Here is a 20103-nt window from a genome sequence, read left to right as displayed (position 1 = left end):
TTAATCCTGTCTCAAGCAGAGTGTTAAACTCCATTCTCTCTAAAAAGTCCTTGGAGAAGCCTATTAACTTACTTCATAACCGCACACATTCAGGATTAGTGACTGTACTGAGAGGGCAACGGTGGGATGTGATGCGAGCAGAACGAATAAAATGTGAGGCATCAAAGACGATCACATGCACAATAGACTAGTAATGGCCCTGTGCAGCCCCATACATTTTTGTGGGTTAGCAATGACATAAAAAATAATAGAAGCTGTTGGAAGACCCTTCTGCCAAGGCTTAGCAGTGCTAATATTTCCTGCTAATGTATGTCATGACACTCTGATAACACCTTGCAATACTGTAATACTTTACTGCTATGCTGTACAACTTGTGGGGGGCAATATAACGGTAGGCACAATTAACCAGATGAAATTTGTTAACCAGTTGAGATATTCAGCTGTCGTCTCTATCGCAGTAACAAGGTTAGGGAAGTTGCTGTGCTACATGGTCACTAAATTGTATCATTTGCACACGTTTTTAAGCATCGCAGTTTTATAAACACAAACAAATGATTTTATACCGCAATCAGCAGTGAAAGAGAACTAATTTCGCTATATGTTGCATGCTGTCAGAGAGACGTATGAAGACAGTGCTCATAGACTATGGGAGTATTGAACTTAAGTTTTTTAACGCTTTATAGGCCTTGAACGATTTAAACCACACTTGTATGTGTCAAAATGCTCTTAAAGTGACAGCAGTCTTCCTGCTGTCTGTCATTCACATTATACAAACAAAAAAGTAGAGAAAATCTCTCACTGCTCTTGACTTAATCACTTTTTTTTTTAAATAAAAGAGATTTATTTAATCTTACACAGTGAAGACTATGCAGTGTTTTTATACATTTGATTATTTTATACAAGCTATGTAGAATTTCTTATTTATTTGATCTACTGTATGTTCTGTCCTATTGCTTAGTTAATTCGTTTTTTATTCTTATTGAATCACTGGCTGTTTACTTGTCTTCAGTGAGCTTTTTTTCATTTAGGCTAGTATTAGTTTTTAGATATTGACACTGGTGACAAGAATTATCACATTTCTATGGAATCAAAAATGTTGATGTCATTAAGGCCTTATTTAAAGCAAAAAAAAAAAAAAACTTTTTTGTGAAATATTGTTATTGTAAAAAAAAGTACTCATATCGTAATATAAGATTTTGGTCATATCGCCCACCCCTACTATTTAATTTAAATGAGATGCACTGTTGAATTCCATGTTGAAAGAAATCCTAAACATTTCTATTCTCTTGCCCACAGCATCTAAATCCCGCCCCTGCAGTGAGGAGTACCGTCGCATGCCTCCACCCAAACCCAAACGTAACCCCAACACCCAACTCAGCACATCCTTTGACGAGTCTTACATCCAAAACCATGGCAGCAAGGCTAAGTCCGCCTCTCTGCCGCGGCAACACAAAAAGAAGTCTGCATCACAAAATCAAAGCCCCGCCCCTGACACCGACGATGAGACGGAGCCTGTTTATATAGAGATGGTGGGGAACATCTTACGAGACTTCAGTCGAATTGCCGGCGCTAATGGCGATGAAGAGGACGACCAAGGTGAAAGTGTGTACGAGGAGATGAAATACCCTGCCTTCGATGATTTACCTTCATCTTTAGACCATGCTCAGTCACGATGGGAGCAGTGTCCCACTTCTATGGTGCCAGAAGTCGAACTTACACGACCCACCACTCCACGTGGTTCGCTGTGTGACATTCCCTCCCCATTCCCGAATCTGCTTTCCCATCGGCCTCCTCTACTAGTATTCCCACCTGCACCAGCCCAATGTTCCCCCAACTCTGACGAATCCCCTCTTACTCCATTGGATGTCACCAAACTTCCCATGTTGGACAAGGTCGGGTATGGGAAACCTGGTGCATCCCCAACTAGCGCCGACCCTGGACCACAGCTGGAGCCGCAGCAGGTGTCTGGTAAACACCACCACCACCACCATCATCATCATCATCATCATAAGAAGAAATCAGCAGAGACTAAGGAGCAGCAAACAATCACAGCATCAGGACGGTCCTCTGCTCCACCCCTGCCATCTGCGCTGTATAAAAGCGGCGGGTCATCTGCTGCGCATGGCTACCCAAGGAGCCACTCCGCCTGCCCGTCCCCTGTCAGTATGGGTCGTGCATTAACGCCACTCACCCTGAAGCGCCCCCCGCCGTATGACGCTCTCATGACCGGGACGATTCCTCGCAGTGCATCTGGGGTTCAGCATGGATCACGTGAGAGCGGGCGGCTCTCGAATTCCTCCAGTGTGCACGGAGGGTCCATGCAAAACGTCTCCACTGCGTCAGGCTCAAGCTCAGGGTCGGGAGGTCGAGGCAGTCGTACGCCAACCAGTCCTTTGGATGAGCTCAGCAACTTGTTCTCTTCCGGACGGAACATGCTGAAGAAAGGTTCTGGAAGCCGCAAGAGTAAGGAGTCAGCGGATGGTAAGTAAAAATGTTATAGCTGAACTAAACATGTAAACAAATACAAAGTTTGTCAATAAGTCTTGTATGCTCATCAAAGCTACATTTATTTAATCAAAAATACAGTAATAGTAGTATTGATAAATATTACTGCCATTTAAAATAACTGTTATTATTTTAATATATTTTTAAAATGCAATTTATTCCTGTGATGACAGATGCATTTTTAGCATCTAGACTTCAGTCACACGATCCTTCTGAAATCATTTGATTTCAAGGCTGATTTGCTTCTCAAGAAAATTTCTCACTATTATTAATGTTGAAATAAGTTAAAGAAGATTGAACATTTTTATATAATATTTTATTAGATAAGATTTAAATTTAGATTAAAATTAAAATATTTTCCTTAAAAAAAAATCTGAACCCAATATGTTGACAGGTTTTATAATAATTAAATTACAATTAAATTGTCTCAATTTTTTTAAGTTATATGCATTGGTCACTAAATGGTACATGGTTTAGAAGGATATTTGATTGTGCATTTCTCAAATTTTGAAATTACTTTTCCCATAAGGAGGATTGAAAAAAAATATATTTCAACTTGTCCGTCATAAAAAAAAACAAAAAAAAAGACATTTACTTAAAAAAAAGGGGAAAAAAAACATTATCTGGGCTACAGTGAGACATTTGCAGTGGAAGTGAACAAAACCAAGCTGTTAATGTTAAAATACTCAGTTTCAAATGTATATTCACATAATGTTAACAATATGGATGTTCACATGATTTTTCTGACAAAAAAAAAAAAAACACTTACTAACCTTTCTGTTTAAAATGATGTCATCACAATGATGTAGTAAAACTGGACAACACACCATGAACCCTAAAATAATTGTACAAATTACGATAAAACCATTACAGCTCAAATAACACACACATTTAACAGAAGAATAATATAATAATATAATAGTTCATTTTAAGCTTTGTGCCTCAGTAACTTTGATTTAATTGAAATTATTTGTATTAAATTGTGATTGTTTTTAAGCCACAAATACTGTCTGGAATATGTCCATGTCCATGAAACTGTTATATGTGAAATATACAAGAAAATAACAGCCTATTAATATAAGTGCAAGTACAAAATAAGCAATCTAGAAAAGAGTTTAAACTAATTAGATCCAAAAATGTTAAACCCAGCAAATACTGTAATTGAAGGGTTAACTGTGAGATATCTGGGGGCGATTGGTAGCCGTCTCAGTTACAGCTTCAAAGTGAAGGATGTTGTCTCATACAGCAAAGCCTGATTGGGTTTAAAGAGCGTGTGTAATCATCTTGAGAGCTGCAGCTAAGGACTTTTTTCCAGACTATTATTTTTTCTCATGTGTGGAGGAGAGATGGCTTTCATGTCCTATTTCCACGGTCCACTTCCATCACCCCAGGTGTGTCTGTGCGCAAGTGTGTGTTTGAGCCCGTTCACAGATTAAAAATTGAGCGATCAACCTACGCACAGACCGTTCAACATGCTTACAGTGTGTGAGGCCCAGATTCTCCCACCCAAACAGAGCCTCTTCACATCAAATGTGAAGGTTGCCAGATTGTTGCATTGCGAGGGTAGTTGAGTGCCTTCCTCATGAGCCTTTCAAATCTTTATTCAAATTGTGATGGATTCATTCTGAAACACTTCAGATTAGTGAGTCAAGGCTTTAATGATGAACCCCAAATACACACACACACACACACACACACACACAAACACACACTATTGTTATTTTTTAAGAAACCAGAAGCCTTTATAAGAAGCCAAACCTCAACCCACCTTAATATAATAAAGCACATACACCACACAGATACACACACACACAGAGAAGCAGGTCAGTCTGGCCATCACAGTCAATTTTATGGTACCCAGTTCAGCAGAGACACAAACACACACTGACTCCTCCTGTCAGTATGTCTTCCACGGATCTGTGACTTGGGCTTCGTGGCTGACAGAGTGTGGAGGTGTGTGAGATTAACAGGCTGCTGGCATTAGTATGTGTGTGTGTGTTTGCCTGACACACCAAGAGAAAAGCCAGAGATAGTGAAGAATCTGTCACAGCGATCCAAAACACACCAGTATCTCATTCTTATTTACAGCTCAACATCAGTCTGCTAAGAAACACGGCTTTGGACACATGTGAGATTATGATCAGAACTCGCTCATCCATTTCTGATATTCAGATTTAGTCTTGTGAGTTAAAAAACCTTGCAAATGCTATATTATTACAGAATGTTTTTAATATATTGTAATATATTTTAATAAATTCAAGAATCATTTATTCCTGTGATGGCAAAGCTGAATTTTCAAAAATATTTTTTTTGTAATATTATAAATGTATTTGCTGTCACTTTTAATCAATTTAATGTGTCCTTGCTGAATAAAAGTATTAATTCTTTATATGCATTATGTCTCTATGTATGTATGTATGTATGTATATATATATATATATATATATATATATGATGTCCTATTTTACATTATTCAAAAAGCCCTTTGTTTCTATGCCAAAAAAATTAATAAATAAATCGCAACAAGATAAATAATGAAAGTAAAATCTTAATTTTTTTAAAGATTATAAAGATTTAGGATCTTTTGATCATTGTAGATCAATATCAGCTGTTCTATCAGCCATAATATAAAAACAATTTATGATAATATCAGCCTAAATGTCTATGGCAGTGCCTGTTCACTATTAAAATAATCTGATTATTTGATATTACAGATGTTGTATGGCGCGTCATGGATTGAATAAACCACCTTCTCTACACATCCCATATTGAAGGTCACTCTTACTCAAACTTCACGCTTGGGCTTTAAATGGGTATTTTCAGATCCGCCCATTTAGGGATAAAACAATCAATGACTGAGCTCTTCAGGCAGTTATCCCTGTCCAAATCCTGTTAGGGAATTCTACTACAACTCAGCATGACACCATTCGGCGCCAGAAAGTCATACAGAGTCTGAATACATGCCAGTGTCAAGTGGCACGCAAAAGTGTTTGTGCATTAATCTGTCTTAAAGATCAGTCTAATTTAAATGTGATATGAGTTTGTTTTTATCATGCCCTACAGTGCCCATAAATAGCTTAATGCCACAGCCACGGTGAATGAAACGCACAAAGAAGACGATGAACAATGCAAATAGTCTTTAATAATCCACAATAGGGCAAACACAGGACGGACATAATATACCTGATGAAAAACAGAGAACAGAACACAACTAATATAGTGGAGCAATAGAAAATAATTAAGCAGACACTCCTAAACCAAGTGACATAATCAAACTGAGACAGAATCTAGGTCAAACAGAGCACGTGAGGGAAGAAAACACAACAAAACAGGTCCATGAGGTGTCACACTTAACAGACAGCAGTCTCCTGCCTTAATGTATGCAGCTGTATTAAATGTAATAGTGCTTTGTCTGAAGCATTGAAAAGCTTAATAGTTTCTAAAATTAAGTGTCTGAGTAACTTCACATATTTTAAGGTAACATTAGCATATACTAATAATGATCTTATGCATTTAATATATTTCCTCATCATTATGGCTCTGAGGATGGCATATATTAGCATAATTTAGAGGCACAGAAGTGCTTACATTGTGCCCTGCTGTGACACAGAGAGCTGATCTGAGTAACATGACCATAATGGCAGATCAGGTTAGCTGTCAGGCTGAGAACAGAAAATATGATTGAGAAGAAATTCTGATCAGGACCTTCCAAGAATATGCCATTAAACAGAGACAGACTGACTCCAGTGCAACAAAATACTTACATATAGTGTTATAGTTTCCATTATGACAATTTCATTTTGGCAGTTTCAAAGCGCCTCTCTGTTTTCTATTCCATCTAATCTCTAATCTTTATGGCAGCATAGATTTCCATAACTTTTTTCTTTGACATCACTATATATATATATATATATATATATATATATATAATATATATTTTATCTAGATTAATCTCACTGTAATCTTGGAAATTAATCTAGATTAATCTAGATTAAAATGGCTCATTTGAATTCTGCCAAAGGCATTCAGAATATGTGTGCTACCCAAATAAAATAATGACTAAAAATAACGTTAAGTCTTTGAGAACGGGTTTCTCAAAACAGGTGGTGCATGTGCTCATTTCCTGTTTCCAAAATGCATCACAAAGTGCTTGAGAAAGCTGTAAACGAATTCCACATGGCACAAGGTGCAAACAACCTTATGCCTGTTTCACACATAATCCGTCTGCAGTGCTTATTTTTCCGTTAACCCATGTTAACGGATTCCAGTTGCGTTCCAGTAGCGGTGCGTCTGCAGCAGTGCAGCGATCGTTCATGTACCGAGTACAGACTGCAAATGCGTCCTGTGAGAAAACACAATAATGAGTATTAGTCCGTGCTGCTTCAGCACCACATACGAAACACACACGGACTGCATACGCACTTCAGAAGGAGTATGTGTGAAACAGGCGTGCGTCCTGTCGAGGTTACCATTGGGAAGCTTCTTAACAAAAAAAAAAAAAAAAAAAAAAGAAACATTCCCTGAAGCAAACCCGGCAGCATCTTGGCTGCATCCATGTTAGCGCGTCACGTTTGATGTATATATAAAAATTTACAAATATACAAATATATCAATAGAATTATATTAAAATTATTTATAAAAACATACAAATATAATATATCCATATAAAATGAATCCAACCATTCCAATTTATGTTGATGAACTTCAGATTGCTTCACAAGATCTGTGCCACTGCATGCTGATATAATACATATTTGAAGAAGTTCTGTGAACGCTTAATTATGCATGCTCTTTGCATAATTATGCATAATTGTGCATGTGCTTTTGCAGATTTTCTGTTTCTTTTAATTCCATATCTCCATCACTTTTTATCACTTGCTACTTGTTCTAACAGCAGTTTAAGTCTCATCTATGGAAGAATTTTTCCACTTCACTATAAAAATTAACTAATACATAAAAAACAAGGGTTATTGTAATTTATTTTTTTAAATAATTGCAAATTAATTATTGCCAGTAGTAACTTTATGTTTCAAATGCTACTTTGTTTTCTCATAACTGCGCGTTTGTATCTAACAACATGACTTTATATCTTGCAATTGGGCTTTAAAGTTCATTAATGCAACTGTATATCCCACATTGAGACTTTATGCCTTATTTTAACTTTATCACACAATTAGCTTGGATTTTATTTTATTTTTTTTACCCTGTGTTTGAATCTGAATCTGTTTCTCCCCACCTCTGTTCCTGATTGCAACAAATCCCTTAAGCTAAGAAAACTCTTAGTTGCAATTACAAACAAATGATCGCTAAAAGAGGTTGATCTCTAGATCCCTAAACGAGAGCTGACCCTGGAGATAAACTACATCATGTCTCTTGTTTGGCTCCTGCTGTGTCTTTTATTCTTGTTTCAGTGGTGTCGTCTGTGTCCATTACCTCTGAGTGCCAAAGGATATTTGGCATGGCATTTCACTCTAACTGGATGAGGAGCACATGTTTCTACGTTGGCTGCTGTTTGCTGAAAAGCCTAGTAGAACACCCCTACAAGACCCTGACCCTGTGAACACTGACAAGAACACATTCCTGACAACATGCAGCTAAAATTCCCTTTGCTAATGGAATCACATTCACACACACACACACACACAGACTATATCCAGGCATTGACTGTGTGCATGTTAATAAGTAAATATGATAAATTTGTCGCAGTCTTAGCATTAGCGGCCAACGCTAATGACAGTGGACACTAATTAAATGTAGACTAATGGAGCAGGACACCACAGACTAATGGGATTTCAACAGACGTGGCCAGACAGTGTGTGTGTGTGTGTGTGTGTGTGTGCTACGAGAGAGATAAAGTATGGTAAATAAGGTTTTCGTGTAGCTAATGTGAAACCAGAATGCAAAATAAGCTAACATTGCCAACGTCAGCAGAGGACTATAAGATATAAGAGACACACTATTTTTATTTCCTTTTTTTAAATAAGAATATTGGTAATTTTTGACAGCAAATATAGCCTATATATATATATATATATATATATATATATATATATATATAATATTTTAATATAGACAAAATACATAATATATAATATTTTTACATTTGCATTGTCATAAGAAAAAACAAACTAACAAGGAGTTGTAAGCTGTGTTTAATTTACTAAAAAGTACATAATTTTAATTCATTCAGCAGTCAGACGACACTGGTTGTGCCATGCTGTATGTTTATGATTCATGAAAAAGAACTGACTCATAAGAGTAATTAATTCAGGAATCGGACCACACTGGTATACAGCATGTATATGGTTCACTTGTGGTTTATGTATTGGTTCACTAAAAAGAACTGATTCATAAGAGTCATTCATTTGGAAATTGGACAACACTGGTTGTGCCATACTGATTCACTAAAGAATCGGCTCATACAAATGATTCATTCAGGTTTCAGATTACACTGATTGTGCCAATACGGTATGTCTTTGACTTTCTAAAAAGAGCTGGCTCATAAGAATCAGCGTCAGTCGGTTTTCTAGTTTCTTTTTTTTTTAACAGATCCAATTCACAGATTTAAAAAGAGGTCCTGTGTGTATGTGGAAAAGATACCTATTCCTGGAGTGAATTAGATGCTAAAATGAATTTAAGATGCAGCCGCTATGGAACAGCATGGCACGATTCTGTTTCGCAACCCTTGCAACTTCATTGCAATGCTGCATGAACTGAAATGAACTGAAGTAGCTCATGCTTTTTATTAGCATAAGGCTTCAGTCGAGAGACACATACACATACACAATGATGACATATGCTGATGTCACCTTCAATTCCTATGCCCATAAGTGTCAGCTAAGCACACGTATGTATGGAAGATATGGACACGCATTCAGATACTCTTGCCAGCTGAAATAATTGAAAAGCTTTCATCTGTTAGTAAAGCAATTTCCCTAATGTCTTCAGAGCCAGTGAAAGACGTGATGAATGTGACTGCTAATGGATCCCCTGTGAGGGGAGAGAGATTAAGAGAGAGATGGAATGAAAAAAATACAAAGATAAAGGGATTGACTGTATTAAAGAGGAAAGAATGTAGGGGAAAATCACAGAAATGTCAAGTTTGAGCACAAGTAAACAAAACTTATAAAAAATATATATATATATATATTAATATAGCAAATGGTGTCCTTTTATTTTATAAACTGAAACTTTTAACTTTTTTTATATATTTAATGTATACATTTTTATAAATATTATAGAGTATAAAATGTTTTAGCAGTCTGATCAAATAAATCTAACATAAAACAATAATTACTGTTGATATTATGTCAGGTTTTTCAATTTGAAAATTGAACTGTTGTTGTGCACTGCATATTTTTGAAAAATGTTATTCAGTTATTTCATGCATGCAGACATTCTAAACACACTTTGCACAAAATACATACTGTATACTGCAGAAATAGCAATAAGATAGGGTTGTATTCTAAGTTGTTTAGTCCCCTTTGTGACACCTAGGGATGATATATATGTACTGCAGCACTATTACAAATCAAAGCACTCATGAAACTGCAAAATCATTCTCATAATAACATAGAGTTAGAGACTTATACAGCATACTGAAATCTCTACCTCTACCTCTCTTCTAGGTGAAAGTAAAGGGAGAAGTGACAGTAGGGACAGAGCCCTTCGTAGCTCTTCTCCAAAATCACAGGATTGGGAAACGCCCACAGGACAATCAGCCACGCCCACAGCCACGCCCAGTCGGCTTGGCCGCTCCTCCATCAGCCCGACCACCATGCTCGGAGGTGCGTCCTATCTATAAACACAAATTTTTTTTTAGATAATTTTAGAGACTTATTCAACATATTCTATTTCATTTTAGAAACAAAAGCGGGGTGTAAACTCGGACGCTCTGCATCCACATCAGGAGTCCCGTCCCCTGTGGGAACGCCCCAAAGACACGCCTCCGACACCTCCGCCCATCCGTGCGGGACCCCGTTCCAGGTACAACCCCCTTATTCCTCAGAATGAGCGAGAGATGGCATGCGTGTGGAATTCGGTTCCTATCTTGGTGTCTGTCAGCAATAATATCATGTCTTTGACCTTTGAACCCACGGCTGCGTGTAAATCTTATTCTGTCTGCTGCTCTGCTGCTTTATGTGCTCACAGTGTTCATCGTCTGTCTATGTAGATGCATATGTGTGTGTTGTTTGTGTTTGGTCCAGATCAAGGCTGCCTTCCCATCATGCTTCTGAAGAGGCTCTCACATTTAATTTGTCCTCAGTCGGTTTATGCCAAGAGATCCACAATCAGGGTTTTATACATCAGACAGTTTAAGCACTTGAGAGAAGGTTCAACTGATCTGAATCTGAATGAGAACCTCTTCAGAGCAACGGCGGACAGCTTTACTCTCGACCCGCAGCATCCTCAATCTGTTCGGTCTCTATCACAATGTTTCAGACGTTGTGGTGGGGTTTCTCAGATGTACAGACATCAAACACAGCTGTTAATGCCATGAAACTGGAAAAAAAAACTGATTCTTAAAAGAGTCTCAATCCAAAGCATACACCATATGATTGAAATTGATTGAAATATTGACATAATGATTGGCAGTTTCCTCAAAATAGCCTCAGGAGCTTAGGAACTGCTTGAAAATTATTATTATTGTTATTTTCAGTGATGGCAAAGCTGAATTTTCAGCAGTCTTCAGTGTCCCATCATGTTTCAGAAATCCTTTTAATATGCTGAATTTAGGATTCTTTGATAAATAGACAGTTCAAAAGAAATATCAATCTTATCTTTGCGGACATTAAAGTATAAATTAATTAACTTCAAAACAAAAATCCTACTGACCTCAAACGTTTGAGCACTTGTTAACTTTAAAAGAAAAAGATGTTAAGTAAAGTGCCACTTTAAATCAAAAGTTCCACATTTTCTATTCAAAACTAAAACTAAAACTCAAAAACAGCTGTTTGATGTGTGTATATATATATATATATATGTATCCAGACATGTCATTTATATCAGTGTCACATGTCAAATGCACTCTCCTGTTTGTCTGTGTGGCCTTTTTTGAGCAGGTTTTTAGAGCTAATGTATTATGTACAAAAATCCTGTAATAATGATTATGTTTTCCACGTCAAAGTCACTTTCACAGAGACTGGGGAGTCAGTTACACAACTCACTACACAACCTCACCAAAACACACTCTTTATATCACAACTGACGAAAGCTGACGAGAAAACACCCACTCTTTTATAGGAACACTGTAATATGCCATACAAAACAGACATGACGTACACAATTACCCACTCAGAATATAATAACATAATAAGACATAAAACACATTTAGTATGCTGTCTGATCTACTCTCACTCCCCAGTTGTGTGTTTGATTGTTAGCGCCTGTGATTGAACTAACCCAAATAAACCTAAAAATCAAGGGATAAAACTAACCCCAACAAAACAAAAAATAAAACCTTGTCAAAATCATTTCAAAATCAATACTTTCTGTGTCTGTCTGCTGCTTCCTTTCTGAAAAGCACAAACGTGTGTGTACTGTATGTGTATATGTGTGTATGTGTGTGTGTGTGCATGTCTGCAAGTATGTGCTCTGTTACAAAACCTAGTTGGCAAAACCTCATTTTATTAAGGCAACTTTACTATGCTGCCTCCTAAAACCGTGTTTTAGCCACAGTTTAAGGCTGCATTATATGTGTCCTTATAAGTAATTTCAAATCTGTGTTAAAGTATTTTAGTATTATGTATACACAAATATAGTATTTATTAATTTAGCAATTTTTTTTTACATTTTTTAAGTTTTAATTATTTTAGTAATTCATTTTTTTTCTTTTTTTTTATATTTTTTATATTAAAAAAACATCATTATTTTTTTATTTCAGTTTGAATCATTTCATTACTTCAACTGATTTCAGTAAATTGCCAAGCCAAGTTTATCATGTAATATTTTTTTACTCTGTTAAACTAAATGCATATGAGAACAGTTGAAATAAAATCAGTAAATTGTTTCATTAGACAACATTTATTTTAAGTAATAAAATTGTTTTTATAGTTTTAGTAACTATAATAATAATACATATAAATGCTTCACAGAAGTGATATTTGAATGACACAGACTTGCTGCCCATATAGAGAGTTCCCAAATCACTCACTTATTGGTTACATGACATTTAGAATGCTGTCTTAGTAGGCAGCTGCCTATGTAGGCAGCTCACTAGGTATTGAAACAGAGCTATAGTGAATTTGTGTTGCCTATTTGTTTTAATTTGTATTTGTACAGGTGCATGGGCAATTTAATATGTGTGTACATGATTAAGATGATTAAGTGTGTGTGTGTGTGTGAGAGAGAGAGAGAGAGAGAGAGAGAGAGCATTAAACTGAATGGCAATGCATTCAGACTGCTCTGACTCTATTAGAGGACATTAATTATTAAACAAACCGTTTATTATTAAAAGAACACTGTGAATGCCTTCACCCTTAAAAAAATATATAAGGGCTACAAAATTAAAAGCAGCTCTGCATGCACCAACATTGTCTCGCCCTTGCCACCCATTAGATGCCCCCAATGCCCTGGGCATGTGGGGACAGCACCATGATGGAGATGATCGAGAAGAAACGTCACCTGTGCAAGGAGATAAAAGCCAGACAGAGACCTTCAGACAAAGCCCTGTGCAAACAGGACAGCATGCCCATCCTGCCCAGCTGGAAGAAGACCAATGGGGGCAAGAAATACGGGCCCCCTCCGTACTCCACCCAAACCACTGTCTTCTGGGACACTGCTATATAAAGAGTGACCAGTGAACTACAGCCATGGAGACTGAGGGGGGCGTGTCCAAATACTGATTGACAGCTAACAGGAAGCGGGACTGAGTGAAATGCACAGTGATGGATTCTCGAAACTCCCTGGTTTCCTATCGCTGTTAATATTTGATATTTTTATATTGAAGATAATGGTCTTAATATAAAATATGATTAGCGGTTTTATAAAGAGGAACTCTCGAAATGAGATCTTTCAGTGAAAACAGTACACAGTACACTCGAAATGGTATTTCTATTTATTTTCTATCTTTTTTGGGGGTGTTTCTATATGTGGCACTCATCTGTGTGTCTGGGGAAATAATCTATAATGTGTGGTGAAATATGTGCAGTAATTCCATTGAGAAAACACGTTGTTTTTGATGCCTATGCATTTGGTTTTATGGCATGGACGGCGCTTTTGTTCATTGTCTGTTTTTCCTATGGAGAGTTTATTTGAAAATGCTATATTTTTTGGTGGTTGTATTTTTAAATGTTGGATCGTGAGGTGTCAGGTTGTCGTTCCTTTGACTTCTGGGTTGGACTTGAAGGCGATCGGCTGGATTTTGAGACATCAGGTCAGATTGGATTATGAGATAACTGGGTTATTAAAGTAAATCTCGGGCAGTTGGTCAGATATTGAGTGTACGGTCAGATAAACCGCAAGGGCACTTTCTGTTTTGCGAGGTCAGCTGGTGCATTCAATTTGTGAGCAACTCACAAACACACACTAATATCAGCTGCTTGATCGCCTAACATTTGGTGCTTTTCAACTACTTTATTGAATGTTCAACCTTAATAGCTACATGACAGTCATACGCATAATACAACTGGTACAAAATTATCATGGGCGGTTCAGAAGGATTGCACATGGTCAGGGATTGGATGATGAAAATTCATAAATCTTGTCCTCTGCCATGTCAGATAGTATCTTGAATACTGACACCGTCCTTTTATGAAGCACTATGCAGACATACTGTCAGTTTACATGCTCATATATCACTACGACATCAGTCAAGGGCAGGCAATATCATACTGAAAAGGCTCAGAAAAAAAGACCAGGCCATCATTTACTCTGATCAGATGCTGTTCATCAAGGCTTCATCCATAGCTTTACCATGCACTCAAAGAGCCATGCTGGTGCATTCAAGCACATCTGAATATATGTGAACTAGTTATCATAAGAGTTTGCGCACTAGCAAGTCAAGCACCGTTTTAACATGGCAGGAGATTAAATGCCTTTCTCTGTGTATGTCTGGAATCAGATCAAACAATTTGGGGCAAGAAACATACTAAATGCAAGTACACACACAAATGCGTTGCTAACACTGGAAGTGATTGGTTTCTTAAAGGGGAAGCTCACCCAAAAATGAAAATTCTGTCATAATTTAGTAACTCTTAAGTTGTTCCAAACCTATATGAGTTTCTTTCATCTGCTGAGCACAAAAAAAATATATTTAGAAGAATGTTGGTAACCAAACAGTTGAAGGTAACCACTGACTTCCACATAAGAAAAATGTGGAAAATAACATTTTCCACCTAAACATAAGATTTTTGAATTTCAAATTTTTTTTTAATGGGTTTTTGGTTAAATGCCTGAAATACCGTCTGTGATTAACACAAGCTCAAGAGTTTTGTACTAAGACATTAAATACAGTAATTCCCCACTAGTGATTATTTTTTAAAGATTTTACGTGTCTTGAATAAGGTGATTGCTAACAACTAGCAGGAAAACTCACCTACTCACTTGTCCGTTTCTACAGCCTTGTTGTGTTTTAAACTCTTGCAAACTTTTCCAACCAAAACCTAAACTTAAAAGAGACCTGACCACAGAATAGGACTGCTGAGAACAATGTCTTCTTTCATTATTAATTGTGATGAATTTCACTTCTCAATAATGTGAGAAATCAACCATTGTGTTCATGTACTTGCATTGAGTATGTCTTGGGCCCAAAAGAGATTCACACAAAATAGAGAATTACTGTATGTCATCATTTACTGAAAACTCATGTCATTCCAAACCTGTATGACTTCTTTCTTTTGTCTAAACAATGAAAAACTCAATTAGATCGAATGTTGTTTTGGACTTCCCGGACTTTGACTGCACAGTTGAAGCAATTAATTAAAAAATATTTTTCTGCATCACCATAGATGGAAGAAAGTCACACACATTTGGAACGAAAAAAAAAATGAGAATGTCAGAATTGACATTTTTAGCTCAACTATCCCTTTAACATACCGGAGGGTCTAGAAAACAGAATGTGGATGGTTTGAGAGACGGACTGGATTCACAGTGCCCTTTTAAATTCATTCGATGTGGAATAGCCAATGAGCAATGGTGATGTTGTCATTTAGCAATCGGCTGGCTTTGCCGTCAGTAATTGAAGGACCAATACAGATGTTTATCTGCCAATTAAAAATGGCAATTTTTGCCATGGAGACACTGTGCTCTGTAGTTCTTTGCACTGCTGTGGGCGGGGCTGTGATGTCATGCAGAAGTTCTGATTGATGTCTGTTCAGGTGTGATCAAGCCACACCCCTAAAGATGGGGCCGGTTGTCTGAAGCCCCTCCCCTCACTGCCATCCCCATCACACAATCCAAATCTTCTTATTTAAAACACATGAAACCGACACAGAGACACTCGTCAATGTAAATCATGTACACATGCACATAAAATACAGGCACTTTTCAAAAATTGTATCTGCACATGCTCACATACACATGTACAAAGCTGGCATCCAAGTAAAAAGCATTGCCTTGGAGACCTGGGTTCACTGTGACTTAAAAAAAGACTTTAGGGAGGGGCTTAAAGGTCAGTAGAATGATGTCATATAGGTTTGCAATGAAATGAAGGTAGAACAAATCCTACTAACATAACTAGACATTGCAATGAAAACACACAAAAATTTAGTAGTTAGTGGGGAAAGGTTAAAGACCAAAATCAGAGGGGTGCCTCAGTTCTGCAGACCCCCGGAGATGCAGTACCATAATTTACCAGTAGATGGCAGTAACAGTATAGTGTTCTTCATATGCAGTGCATTCCAGTTTACTGTGCTTCAAATAAGTACTTTTGAATTTATTACATTAACACACTGTGTATTACATTAACATTATAGGAACAGTTGACCCAGAAAATGAAAATGTACTCACCCTCAAGTGTATCTACATAAGGTGTAGATGTGCTTGTTTCTTCATCAGAACAGATGGACTGATGGACTTTTTCACTGAAAAAACAAAAACAAATCAGGGATTATGGACGAATATTTTGGCTTGAAGTGTTAGTTTCATGTAAAAATGACTATAGATTTGTTTCTTACAAACGCCCAGCTTTTCACCTAACAAGAATTTAATTGATGGGCTGGATTTGTGTGATGCTTTTATCAGCTGTTTGGACTCTCTTTCTGACGGCACCCATTCACAACAGAGGGACCATCGGTGAGCAGGTGACATAATGCTGTATTTATCCAAATCTGTTCTGATGAAGAAACAAACTCTTGGATGGCCTGAGGATCACTAAATCACACTCATTTTTTTTTTTTTTTTTGGTGAACTTTTAACGTTTAGCTAAATTCATAAAACCTTAAAGCTGACTTGCAAGGGAGTGTGGTCGTATTAGAAAAAAAGCATGCATGGATGTGTATTTTGATGTATCACCCGATAACGCTTTCTAGAATACAATGTATAGAACAAATTGAGATGCAGACATAAAATCCAAAATTCCATCATGTTGTTACAGTTAATCTAGCCATGTGTCTTTATAGTTTCTAAAAGCTATAAAGATGAAAAGCCAAAATGGGAATTTTCAGGTTTCTGGGGAAATCTGAAACCATTCAGATCTTTGTATTGCGAGTTTAGAAGAGTTCGATCTCTCAGTACCAGATGTATATCACTCAACACAATGATTTCCCAGAGTTACATTCATGGAACCTGAAACGCAAATGTTCTTTGATTCATTCTGATTCTAATGTGAAATGTCGTGTAACATCAAATTTTCTAGAATACGGGTTTTTGTGGCATACTTTGAGAATGCTTCGGGGGTTTGTTCTTTTACCACCTACCACAAAAAGAGCCAATTTATCCAGAGTCGTCTGCAGTAATTTTCCAGTGCACATATATTTTACCCATACAAAGGGATCTTCTGATATACGAAATGTTTAGTTTCCTAAAAGTTTGAGAAAAAAGAAATAGTGAAAAAAATGGGTCAGTATGTATACATCATAATTAAATGATGAAATGTAAGATAATATTAAAATAAAAAAAGTTTAAATAGTGGTTGACACACAAACACTCTCATTCACACACAATCTTTTTGCAGTTTGGGGTTTTTGCAGTGTGTAAATATTCTCTAGTTTAATCAGTGGACGCATTTGTTGCACTATGGAAGTGTAACATAAGCACAGTGGTGTCCAAGTGTGTGTGTGTGTGTGTGTGTGTGTGTGTCTCTTTTGCACTCAAGAGTGTTGCAGTCTTTACCTTTTCTAGTATTTTTATTTTAGAATGTCAAAAAAAGAGTACAAATGAAAAGAGTATGCTTATTGTATCACTTTTTTTTTATTATTATTTACAGAGTATGACAAAAATAAATACATATGTTTTTGCATATAGCTGTTGTATGTCTGTTCATTCAGGTCTTAAACTCTCTAACTAATATTCTTCCCAAAGCTGAATTTAATTGACACAGTAAAACAGTAATATTGTGAAGTATTACGATTCAAAATAACTTTTCTATTTTAATATATTTTGTTTAAATTATCTGTGTGAGCTGGATTTTCACCAGCCATTACTCCGGTCTTCAGTGTCACTGGACCTTCAGAAATCATTTTAATAAGCTGTTTTTATGATTTGCTATGCAAGAAACATTTCTTGCTATTATTCATATTTAGAACAGCTGTGCTTCTTAATATTTTTTTCATATTTTGAAACCGTGACTCAAAAATGAGCACCCCCAGTGCTAACAATAGCAGTGAAAACAGGCCTACACACTGCTTGAAAGGATATCCCCAAAACTTAACATTTATACATGTTAGCAACATAAATATTTGAGGATCTAATAACCTTGTGTGGGCAAGAAATATTACATTTTTAATCAGTCATGACCATAACTAGGTGTTGTGTCAAATATATTGAGTTCCTCACTGCTTGACTCAAATTATTTTGGGTAACGTCACTTTATTTAGTGAATAGAAAGTCCACAATATAACTTTCTGTGCTTTCTTAACTAATAAAATGTCAGTGTTTTAGAACAATTCAAACAAGCTACCTAATTTGCCAGTTAGCTTAGCATATACTGTTATGATAGCCTGCTAGTTCAACAAAGAATTCTCCTGATTAACATCACATTAAATTAACTGCCTGATTGCTTAGCTTATTGCCAATGATAACGATAATCTCAGCTTTATGTCAGTCAGTAAAAAAATGATATAATGATATAACTACTTTAGGTGATTTATAGCCTTTATAATATAATTTTATCCGCAGAGAAACTGACAATGCTCAATGCACATTTTAAAAGCATAATTAATGTAATGTATTTTGCTTGTAAATGATCAAAACACGTAACACTTACGTATTTAATCATGCGTTATCTTCATGAATTCAAGGTTAAATGTTTTGGGGCATCAACAGCACTGCCAAGGTGGAACACAAGATGGCGGTGTACTTTATCCATCCGCATTATTCTTAAACATTAGACGATATCACCGTAGTAAATGCATGTGAAGTTAAGTGCGCCAGTGAGCGTTCGAGCATGCAGTCTGTGCTGATATGAGCACCAGGTGTAGGTTACACGGAAAATATCCTGTCAGCAATCACATAACCAGCATGCACGTTAACAGCACACACTTATTTCCTGCAGAGACCGAGTGTCCCATCAAATGTGCATAGGTGTGTGTGTGACCTCAGGGCAAAAGCCTGTTATTCACTTTATAAGGGCATTCCTTCACTTACACCTCCACCAGGAGAACCTATTCATCCATTCTTCCATACATTACCTCTCTTTCTCATTCTCTCTTCCTTTCTTTCTGCTTCTGACCTCTCTTTATCTATTCACAGCATGTCTGTCTCCATCCCTTTCTTCTATTATTTAGCTCTCTTTCATTCATCACTCTCTCCATTTTTTATCCAGCATTCATACCCCCTCCCAAGTCCCCAACAGCAACCCAAAAACCCCATGTGAGTGGAAAAAAAAGTGAGAGAGTTTGGGGCAACGTGAGGTAAAGGGACCGTTTCCCCCCGCCTCAAACTTCAGTTCTACCCCTGAACCCACTGACCCCCTCATACCCGCCCCACACACACCCGGCGGACTAATCCAGGCATTTATCAGCCCAAATAGAGGCGCAGATAATCATTCCACCCCCATGAGATCACCTCGCTACCACCCCTGTGAGTGTGTGCGGATGCATTTGTGTGTTTGTCTTCCCCTTGAAACTCAGGGCGCCACACAAAGGACACAGGAAGAGACATGACATCTCCCTAAAACAGAGCGAAGGGCCTCCAAATGAGCCTTAGACTCCTGTATGAGTCTGTAGAGAGAGACTAAAGAACAAAGATGTGGCTTATTCACTGGGAGTTGCAGAATTCTTCTTGGGTGTCTTACTGCACCGAGACAATATGAAGACTCTATTTCGTACTGGGAACAACATAATCATACTTTTTTTTCCTTAATAAAACATATTTATAACAAGCTAAATTGAACTTAAATGCAAATGTCTTAAATAGAAATAATTTAGTTATTAAGAACAGAGATGAGTGCCAATCGTGCTGGAAAATTTCTGTAAAATTATTTATATTTAAATAACTAAT

At 36.9% G+C, this 20103-nt stretch overlaps 1 protein-coding gene across 2 annotated transcripts in view; it reads left to right on the top strand.

Annotated features, from left to right (window-relative positions):
• The window catches only part of nyap2a (neuronal tyrosine-phosphorylated phosphoinositide-3-kinase adaptor 2a), a 43352-nt gene extending 25450 nt beyond the window's left edge, over positions 1 to 17902 (top strand). For both annotated transcript variants that reach the window (XM_052577343.1, XM_052577342.1), the window contains exons 4-7: positions 1297 to 2481; positions 10134 to 10292; positions 10370 to 10491; positions 13063 to 17902. In XM_052577343.1, coding sequence (XP_052433303.1) covers positions 1297 to 2481; positions 10134 to 10292; positions 10370 to 10491; positions 13063 to 13293 — 1697 coding nt within the window. In that variant the 3' untranslated portion in view covers positions 13294 to 17902. The remainder of the gene's footprint in view (positions 1 to 1296; positions 2482 to 10133; positions 10293 to 10369; positions 10492 to 13062) is intronic.
• The last annotated feature ends 2201 nt before the right edge of the window (positions 17903 to 20103 follow it).

Source organism: Carassius gibelio, chromosome B15 (assembly GCF_023724105.1).
Source record: "Carassius gibelio isolate Cgi1373 ecotype wild population from Czech Republic chromosome B15, carGib1.2-hapl.c, whole genome shotgun sequence".
Taxonomy (NCBI): domain Eukaryota; kingdom Metazoa; phylum Chordata; class Actinopteri; order Cypriniformes; family Cyprinidae; genus Carassius; species Carassius gibelio.
Note: the sequence above shows the minus strand (reverse complement) of the source record. Positions and strands in the feature narration are given on the sequence as shown.